The sequence below is a fragment of the Empidonax traillii genome, unplaced genomic scaffold, assembly GCF_003031625.1.
Source record: "Empidonax traillii isolate 1590-97213 ecotype Southwest subspecies unplaced genomic scaffold, ASM303162v1 scaffold205:size1172791, whole genome shotgun sequence".
Classification (NCBI taxonomy): Eukaryota; Metazoa; Chordata; class Aves; order Passeriformes; family Tyrannidae; genus Empidonax; species Empidonax traillii.
In genome coordinates, this window is record NW_020955398.1 from 976659 (window position 1) to 987063 (window position 10405).

The 10405-nt window shown below is 45.9% G+C and overlaps 1 protein-coding gene across 4 annotated transcripts in view; it reads left to right on the forward strand.

Annotated features, from left to right (window-relative positions):
• TMEM150C (transmembrane protein 150C) overlaps window positions 1-10405 on the forward strand; it is a 31541-nt gene that overhangs the window by 16884 nt on the left and 4252 nt on the right. For 3 of the 4 annotated variants that reach the window (XM_027887266.1, XM_027887265.1, XM_027887267.1), the window contains exons 3-8: window positions 2960-3044; window positions 4101-4154; window positions 4271-4303; window positions 4405-4472; window positions 7681-7808; window positions 9928-10105. In XM_027887266.1, the coding sequence (XP_027743067.1) occupies window positions 2960-3044; window positions 4101-4154; window positions 4271-4303; window positions 4405-4472; window positions 7681-7808; window positions 9928-10105 (546 nt within the window). The remainder of the gene's footprint in view (window positions 1-2959; window positions 3045-4100; window positions 4155-4270; window positions 4304-4404; window positions 4473-7680; window positions 7809-9927; window positions 10106-10405) is intronic. The other variant, XM_027887268.1, reaches the window with a different exon arrangement.

The window sequence follows — 10405 nt, forward strand, 5'->3', positions numbered from 1 at the left end:
CTCCAGGTGTTTCCTATTAACTGGCTCAAATGAATGTGTTTTTCTGAACTATAGACCTGGCTTCCCATTAGGACACTCTGCTCTGTGCTGATCATTCATTTAATATGCAATGATTTCAGATGTCATTTTCTGTTAGTGGTTGATGGAAGGGGACTCCATGTGGCACAGTAAATATTAAACACACGGCTGTTTTCCAAGGAAGTGAATCTGTATCCATGTTGCTCTGACTTTGATAAGGTCAGGCACTAGTCCTGGCCTTGCTCCATTTTAGAGCTCAGCAGAGAGTAATGGTTATCTGGACAGTATTTTCATATTTCCCCACTTCATTCTGGTGTGGAGTCCTTGTCCCTGTGTGCTCCTGTGTGCCTCGCTGCTTCACCTGAGGGAAAAGTCCCGTGCCACCTCCCTCTCTGCCTGACAGACAATGCTGAAATAGCTTGTGAAGGCTGCTGTTTTTCAGCTGGGAGGCATGCTAGAAGGTGGAGGAGCTGTGGCAAACCATTAATGAAGGCAGGTGTTATGGCTGCTGTTTGCTTCTATTGTGTAAATGAATCTTTTGTACCTTTCCAAAGGGGAAGGGTAAACAATAAGATGTGCCATCCCCTGACCTGAAAGAATTGTATTACCTTGGCTTCGTCCAGCTACCACCAGACAAAAGAGGAGAATAAATGGCAGTAGTTACCTTGCAGAGGAAATATGGGCAGGTGATGCAGAGGAAAACAGGAGATGATGTTACCTACCTACTTCCTTCAGCCAAGGCAGGAGTGGGGAACTTGGATACAGTTATGCCTCTCCTGTGCGGGGCACTGGCACTTGGGCACTGTGCTACCGGGGTCCATCAGGGACACGGGTGAGGCAAGTGACACCTGGACGTTGCTGGCATGGGTCTATCAGTACCAGAGTAATGTCCAACACTAGCTAAGGGATGCTGCTGCATTGCTGGTTAGCAGTGGGAGGAAAAGGGAAGAGCAGCACTTCAAGGAATAGTTGGAAGTGCTGGGGCGGGGGCTGTGCAGGGAACAGAGCTGTGAAACACTGTGTGTCTCCTGTGTGGGAGGAGAGGAAAAGAGGTGAGATTGGTGTGGAAATTTAGAGGAGAGGAAAAGAGGTGAGATTGGTGTGGAAATTTAGTCCCCTCTCATCGATAATTTCTTCTGATATGTTAGACCACGCTAAAGATCTATAAGCACGCTGGAGCTGACTGCCTTTCAAATTGACATAATACTTGCATCATTTCATGGTCCCTGACTACAGTTCTCTCTGCTCCCAGGTCAGGGAAGAGACCTTATCTGATTGCTTTTCTGACTTTTGAGGTTTGGAATTCAGCCTCACTCGAGGCTATCTGTATAGGCAGCACCAAATCATGGCCTCATGGTTTTGTGCAAGTGTGGTGTGACTCAGGGTACTGCCACGGTGTTGTTTTGTACACCTGCTAGGCGATTTCCAGGGAAAACAAGACACCTGACCTGTAGAGGCAGTTGTGAGGCTGCCTTGCCTTCTAAAAGGTGTGGGGAGTCTCACCTCTATTCCTTCAGCCTCTGTCCCTGTGAGGCAGAGAGGGAGTTGGTGTCTGGGGCCCTGAGCAGTCGAGCCAGCATTGCCTTTGCAATGGGGCTGCTTTGGGGGAGCAGTGAGCTGGGGGCTGCTGTGGCATGGTGGGGGTGCTTACTCTCTTCTGTGGGTCTTCACAGTGGGGAGAAAGCAGGGCAGCAGCCCAGAAAGACCATGGCTCCTGTGCTGCAGATATAGGAAGGCCAGGGGAGCTTAGAAGAGAAGAACAACATCGTGGGCACTTTTCTCTGGGACAAAGGGGAGAGTCATTGTTTTAAGGACCTTTTACCTGGATGAGGTAATTAAGCTGCAAATACAAGCAGGCTTTAGCGAAAGGCCACTATGTCCAAGCTGCCCTGGTACCCCAGGGTGCCTTGCTGTCCCATGTGGGCCTTGGTGACCCCAGGAAATGCCTGGTCAAGCAGGCTATGGGAGGGGAGCAGAGTGCAGGGGCACAGGTGCTGCTGCTTTGGGGAAAGTAAAGCAGGTGCTGCAGCCATGAGCCTTGTGCTGTTCACTCTGTGTCTCTTGGCTGTGCCTGTGCTAGGAGGGACATGTATGGGGGAGGACAGAGCATAAAGAAATACTTGATCCATTGTCAAAGGACTCACAGGGAGACAGGACTCTGTGTCTGCAGCACAGCAACACAGAGGCATTTGTGAATTGCACATATTACAGGAACAGCCCTGGTATTCCAGATGCTCACCCATTGTGATCTTGCCTGCAGGACAGATGCTTCCTTGGGAGGTGGGGTACACAGCATCCTTACGCCACATGCAGGATTTCACAGTGCCTGCATCCAGTTGTAATGCCTCATCCTGACTCCTGACAGCACTCTGGGTGCCAGCAATCAGCTTGGCTCTACTCTGGATGTGGCCAAACACTATTTTTAGCTGATTGCTGTGGTCAGGATGGGAGCTGGTTGTGTGTTTTGTGAGATTATGACACAGCACGTGCATCCTCCTCTCCTCATGCTGCAGGCCTTGCTGAGGCAGCATGTGGAATTGGTAATGATCCTGGTTAGGAGGCTGCCTTGCCTTGTGCCTGTGGGAAGTAGTAGGGAATCGAGGCTACGGGTCTTGTGGTGTCACCTTGTGCAAAATGCTCAAGAAAAATACTTTGAAAAACCGCTCAAATTTTGTAGGTGTGTCTGAAAATTCTCCTGCTCCACAGCCCCAGGCTGTTTGTGCCCTGGTTTTTATGCAGCCTGTGGATGATGCTGCCTGTGTGCAGCAACTTAACCCCTTATGCCAGTAGTGTGAAAGGTTTGCAGTGGCCATTAGGAATTTGATGCTTTGTCCCCTTCTGTGTGGATGCTCCTTGTGCTTTCAAAAGAGGGGGGGGGCAAGGTGGGTGAATACCTCTGCCCTCTTCTTTCTTTTGTTTTTACTTTGTTCTTTGCTTCTAGCAGGTATGGATGTGAAGAAATGCAGCGTGTGGATGTTTTTACCTCTTGTCTTTACCCTGTTCACATCAGCTGGATTATGGATAGTGTAAGTTTTCTCCTGCTAGTTATTTGGGAGAGCAAGTCAGGCTGGGGCAGTCAGAAGCACCACTGAGGCGTGGGCTGTGTCTCAGTACAGAGTGTCTTTTGGGGATGCTGTGTCCTGGTGTTACTGAGGGACTGGGAAGTCACACAGTAGGAGCAGGGGCCAGTCTGTGCCAATTCATGGCTTGGAGGATCACATTTTTATCCCTGAGTTTCTGTGCTCCACATGCCAAGCTTCTGACCTTGCCTTCTTCCTGGCACATATTCCTGGGAGTTGCCTGAGATGAGATAGACAAAAATGCAAAAATTCCCTTTAAACATGTTTTCTTTGAATGACTCAGCAGACCTCTTGGAGAAACAACTTAGGCCCTGCTTTGGGGTGGAAACTCAAAATCTGCAGCATCCAGCACTGCACTGAATCTGCCAGAAGCTTAATGCTGACACCTCACTTTCTTCCTAATACTTCTTACCAAAATGCACACAAGACATGCATTTCCCTGAGCTGGGCTCTCTCCAAGCATGCAGGCAGATGACTGCAGCATGAATTTGGGAGCAATAAATGTGTGATCAGCAGCTATGCTCAGCCTGAGAAGCATTTATGTTTTGAGATGTGGCTTTGGCCATCGTCTGTGGATGTTGTTTCTCAGCAGCAGGGGCAGCTTAAGCCTTTTGTCTGACCTCTATTGCTTGTTGTTCTTCTTGTCCCATTCCCTCTGTATTAAAACAGCTTTTGTGGAGGGAGGACCATGGTAAACCTGATGAATCAAATTACTCAAATTAAAAATTAAAACATTGCCTTGGCTGATTATTTCTAAGGCAGCTCAGTTCAGTGACCTACTTGACCTGCAAACCAGATGCAACACAGAGGAAGGCACATAGCTAGGCTGGGAAATAAGCAAAACTGCCTGCTTGAGCAGAGAGAAGCACAGGCTGCCTCCAGCAGATCCTACGAGTAAGCTTTGAGACACCTAATGTGTTGTTTGGGTTATATTTGGAATGGAAGCTAGGATGAGGTTTTACACTACTTTCATAATTTTTTTTCTTTCTTTCTTTTTGACAGGTACTTTATAGCAGTGGAAGATAACAAAATTCTTCCACTAAATGTACCAGACAGGTAAGAGCTGGTTGTGGCTTTATGTTCAATCAGTTGTTTCTTTAAAGTAATATAACAATTAAAACTAAATAGAAAAGTAAACCTTGAATCTTTATTCCTATGCCTATATCTCTTAGGAAACCTGGTCCCAAAAGACCACCTTATATAAGGTAAGTGAATTATTTTCTTCCAGTTACTGTTCTGATTAATGGTTGTTATTTATGTGTCTTTACCATCCTAGAGTTACAATGACACACTTTATATTTTCAAGTATTGCAGGTGATGCACCTCCTGCAAGCTGTGTGTTTAGTCAAGTCATGAACATGGCGGCATTTCTAGGTAGGAACCACCAGTGGAATGTTTCTTTCTCAGTTTGTCACTGAAACATAAGTAAAATCCCATACATACTCTTCTGGAATTAGATGATGTGAAATCTTTTACACTTTCATTTCTGCTTCTTCCCATGGCAAAAAAGAAAAATAACGAGGGAAATATAACCTTCCAGACTTCAAATGTGTCATGGGAGATGAGATGGTATGTGACTGTCTTGGCTGTGGTGATTGTGAAATGGTTGAGTTTAGAATTTTTGCTGTAATGAGAAAAAAGGACAACAGAGTGGTCCCCCTAAATACCCTGGGAATATGCTTTTCAGGTCTTAGGAGTCAGCCTTTAAGAACTACCTTTTAGAAGCACAAGGGCAGGCAATCCCACTGTGTGGGATTGTGGTCAAGAAGTGGGGCAGATAAACGGCTTGAATGAGCTTGGAACTCCTTGTGCACTCAAGCCAGTGTATGATCTGTGGGAAGGAAGGTCAGGCTTCACAGGAAGATTGTGGGTTGTATGTGCAGGGAAGAGGGAAAAGCTCAATTAGATTTGAAACTGGCCAGAGTAGTTTCAGACAACACAAAGGGTGTTTTTAAGTATGTCAGTGGCAAAAGGAGACCTAAAGAAAATTTTGGATGAATACTTGTTGAAGACTTGGAGCCTGACTTATAGGGATAAAGAAGAAGTAGAGGCATTCAAATTTTTTTTTTTTTTTTTTTTTTCCTCAGTCTTTAGTAATGCTGATGGACCTTGGGCTGCCCAGTCCCCTGAGTTGGAGGATCACAAGTGTGGGAGCAGTGATTTTCCCTTTGTGGGCACTGGAATTGTAAGGGACCAGCTGTATCAGCTGAATGCTGATGGGATTCATCCCAGAGTCCTGAAGGAGCTAGTGGATGTTTTGGCAGGGCCCCTCTCAATCATCTACCAAAGGGGTTTGGAGTCTGGGGAGGTCACTGCCAACTGAAAGCCAACCAGTGTTAGTCCAATCTACAAGAAAGGCATGGGGGAGGGCTCGGGGAACTACAGACCTGTTAGTCTAACCTCAGTTCCTGGAAAAATTATGGAGATTATATGGTCACGTATAAAGAATAATGCAATCCCTAGGGCCAGTTCTGTTCAATATTTTTATCAGCTATGTGGATGCAGGAGGTGAAGGCAAGTTTGCTAGTGATACCAAACTGGGATGTCCTTTTGACTCTCTTGAGGAACAAGATGCCTTTCAGAGGGACCTAGATGACTGGAACAATGGGCAGTGATTAATGGGATGAAATTTAACAAGTCCTCAGCATTGGTGCAGCCTCACCCTAAATACCATGTGCAGTTCTGGGCCCCACAACTTAAGAAGGCTGTGAAGTTCCTTGAATGTGCCCAGAGGAGGGTAACAAAGCTGGTGGAAAGGCTGGAAGGAATGTCCTGTGAGGAACTTTGGGTTTGTCTGGTTTGAAGACAAAGAGGCTGAGGGGCAGCCTCACTGCTCTCTCCAGCTTCCTGAGGAGGTGAAAGGGAGAGGGAGGTGCTAATCTCTTCTCCCTGGGATCCGGTGACAGGGCATGTGGGAATGGTTCAGAGCTGCATTGGGGGAGTTTAGAATGAATATTTCTTTACTGAGAGAGTGCTCAAACATTGGAACAGGATTGCTAGTGAAGTGGTCAATGCCTCAAGCCTGTCAGTGTTTAAGAAGCATCTGGACGGTGCCCTTAATAACATACTTTAACTTGGTCAGCCCTGAACTGGTCAGGCAGTAGGATGAGATGATTGTAGGTCCCTTCCAGCAGAAATAGTCTGTTCTGTTCCAATCTCTGCTTTGTGGGTAAAATCAAACTTTCCTCTGCTGTATTTGTGTGCTTCTGAGAGCTGCTTTTACCTTGTACCTCTGGCCACTTTAGTTATGTCAGAGCTATAGGAGAGGAAAACAACAGAAACCTGCTAGAAATGTAGGAATTACTGAAATTGAAAATGCCATTGTTTTGCACAAAATGCTTTTAATTCCCTTTTGTAATTCCTATCAAGTTTTAGAAAAAGATCACATAATTTCAGGATTCTGTACTGTAGAATAGAAATTAAAACGTTCCTGCATGTGAGCTCAAGGAGTCACAGGGTGGCTGTCCCAAACAACTATCTGGGGATGAAAAAAAGAAATCCGCTTTTTTGGGGGGAACAGAGTTTTCTTGTTTTCAAGGATTTGGAGCGCATTGATTCACTAGAAAAAATTGTAAGAGAGTAAATTGAAACATCATTTGCAGTTTGCATGAAAGTGGGTATTTTTCACTTATAGTGCTCTTATTTTCCTAAACAATATTTTTGGTATTATACTGAGGGTTTTGTGTAAAATACAGATCCAATTTGCTAAGGCAAACGATTTACAACAATATGACCTGCATGCTATCAGTTTGAACAGGGGCATGAGAAGGTGTTTGACAGCAACCAGGAAATTTCCCTGTTCGACTAAATAGCTTTTTAGTGGTCTGGCTTGAATACCCTCTGAAGGCCAACTGTTTGCCTGGCTTTCTGTGTTGTTCCATACAACATTCCCTATGGAGGGGAAAAATATACAGTTGTAATGTCTTCTGGGGTTATGTATATCCTATGATATATCATGTATCATATCTATCACGTATCATATAGTACTCGGGGTAATTGTGAGCTTGGAAGGACTGTTGTTCCGTTCTCCATGGAAAATTACTGCAATATTTTGGCTTATGTTCGTGGCAACAGAACTTGTTCCAAAGGAGGAGAAGAGGCAGTGGGCATTATGGTAAAAATAAAACCTGCAGAAATATGTATGTGCCATTCATATGTTTTTAATACAAGTGGGGTTTGACATACCTCCCCCAGGAGAGCTCAGTGCTCGTCAGTGGAGTGAAACAATGGAAACCCAGCTGCCACAAAATGAATGCACTGTGTATATGTGATAGACTGTGTGCTGGGAGCTTCACAGGCAAACAGGAAGGTGTTCTTTCCCCCAGAAAATTTGCAACCCTGCTCCTAGACAAAACATGGTGACAAAAGGAAGCCTGGAGCTCATGTAATTAACCAGATTACAAGAGAAATGCTCCCTGGTTTTAGTCTTGGCCTGACTAAGCAGGAGGAGGCACTAAGCTGACCTGCAGTGAACTCTGCCCTCTGGGTACAGAGATGGGGAGGGATCTGTGAGCCCCCAGCCAGCTGTTTACTGCAGCAGGTTCTACCTAATGACACACCTTGCATTCTGTTTCCTTCTCAGCGCTTGTTGTGGCTGTCCTGCGCTTCATTCAGCTGAAACCAAAGGTGCTAAACCCTTGGCTGAACGTCAGCGGCTTGGTGGCATTGTGCTTGGCCTCTTTTGGGATGACCCTACTCGGCAACTTTCAGGTACTGCACTGCAGGCTTGGACCACTCTATCTGTGATGTGAGTTTCCTGCTTTTTCAGCAGATCTGCTTAGGTCTTTGAACTACCTGTGATGTGAGTTCAGGAGATAACATGTCTGGCTGTGCCCCAGTCCTCTTTGTACTGCTCTGCCACCTCTGTCTGCCACTCCCGTGGCTCCAGTGACATGCTGAGATGAAGGGCCACAATAATTTGTCTTGTATTTCCAGCAGGATTTTCACCTGCATGCTTACACTTGACCTGTCCAGAGCCATAGCAGGAACCTCTTGAATTTCTTGAGCCCTGGAATTTGGCACAGATGGGCCTGGGTAAAAGGATGGAGCGGGAAGTTTACATACACATCTGTGTGAACAGATGCACAGCTGCCCATACAGATTTAGTAGACAGTTCAGGGTCCTTCATTTAAAATATATGTTCCTTTAAATCTGCCTCCTGCTGATTCTTAGACCTGCCAGGAGAGGGACACGGCAGAGGAGTGCTACGATTTCTAATATGATGGGTGCCTGGATGAGGGCCCTCCCATTCTCAGTCTTTGCAACATTATACAAACAAACTTTTGCCACATCTCCAGGGATGGATGTCTGCTGTCTTCACAGGTGCGTCTCTTAGGTCTGCAGTGAAAAATCAAGGCGTTCGAGTCAGTGGCACTTGGGTTTCCCCATCTCTTTGCTGACTCTGATGCTCTCCCTCTCACTGGGGTGCAAGTAATAACCCCCAATAATGGCGGGAACTGAGAAAGGTCAGTGTAGGCTGGCTGCTTGCCTCGCTTTGCAGACAGGGAGCCAATACGAAAAGGTACTTGTTTTGTAAAGGTTGAGTACCCCCTTGGGTTATAGAGTAATTGCAGGAACTTTGTCTGTTTTACAGCTGACTTCTTTTTTCCTTGTGAATGAGGTGTGAGATAATTTGACTTTTATGGACCTGGTCTTCCAGGTTATAAATTCTGAACTAATTATCCACTCTGTGTTAGTCATCTATATCCTTGCTTAGATCTTTTGCCAGACATGGAAGCATGTGGTAATGAGAACTTAGTCTGTGCTAAGCTGACTGCTAAGATGAATGTGGCATTAAATCATATTTCTGGAAAATTACAGATTGGTTGTTTTAGAGGAACATTGTAACTGTGAGTCCCTTGCAGTGCGGACTACCTTGGGAAAGGCAGCTCAATCTTATTTTTGCCTGTACTATGATTTGGACCTAACCTTAGAAAAAAGAGTAGAGAGGAGAGGATCAATGGAGGCACAGCACCAATATTGTTATCCTGTAGATTGTGTCTTATTTGATAGGGGTTTGTAAAATCACCAAACAGGAATTGAGGCTGCAGGAAGAAATTATAGACTGATGGTTTCTTTTCTGAAAAAGCCTCAGAGGCTGAGGGGAAAGGGAAATTGTTTGGCTTAATGTTGGACTTGGTGAATGTATTTGCAGCCTCAAGGGGTCTCTTGCTTATTGAACCTGCCTGCCTTTTAGCCTTGCAGTATTGCGCAGTCACTGCACCCTGCAAGACATGGCAACCCAAGGAACAGAGAAGCCCTTGCACCCTGGAGAGATTGGGTTCATTTGCCTCAGACCCCACTGGTCAAGGATGGGCAGGAGAGGGAATTTGGTTGGAGAAATATGTCAAACCAGGAGCATGTACTTGGGTTTTGGCATGTGCTAGCTCAGTGGAGGTGTCAGGGCTCTGGCTGCCCACTGCCCCAGGCAGCTGGCACTGAAGACTGCACAATTTGCATCCATTGCAAGGAGCTGTACAAGACCCAGGGGATTGTCCCTGTCTACCCCAACCATTGTTTTGAGCCGGGGAAGGATTTATTTCAGAGCTCTGCATTTGTGAGTCTTGTCAGGGAGCTGTGGAGGCAGTCCCCGAGCAACTACATTTTCCACTGTGCTTGAGCTTTGGGCAGAAGATCTGCTCGACTGTGACAGCTGTCAACTCATCTTGGTTATGTTACACCTTACACCTCTGCCAGAAGAAATGATACAGCATCTCTGCCTCACACCTCAGTGATTCTTACTCTCCCCCATTCCACCTCAGCAGCAATCCAATTAGCTATCAAATAATTCCTGTGGTGTCCAAACAGTCACCATTTTGTTTGTTCTTAGCTTTCCAACGATGAGGAGATCCACAATGTGGGCACATCACTGACCTTTGGCTTTGGAACCTTGGCGTGCTGGATCCAGTCTGCCCTTACCCTCAAGATTAACCTGAAGAATGAGGGGCGGAAAGCCGGGATTCCACGAGTTGCTCTTTCAGCCAGCATCACCCTCTGCGTGGTGCTCTGTATCCTTTTGTCTGGTTCCCTGGGAATCCAGGTATCATATGTGTCCAGAGCTTTCTGCAGCAGGGAACATCGGCTCTTCTCACATCTGTTCTAGCATCTCAAACAATTTAGGAATGCTACTCAGTGTGTCTTCATGGGATTACCCTATGATTGCCTCCTTTTGCTAGTTGTTTTACGAAGATGCACAGGTTCACAGATGGGCTCAGTTCCTTCATAAATGTTTCTAAAGCTTCTTAGTTAGTGATATCCAAAGTGGTTACAATATTGAATAGTATCTGTGCGATTTAATGGCACCACTC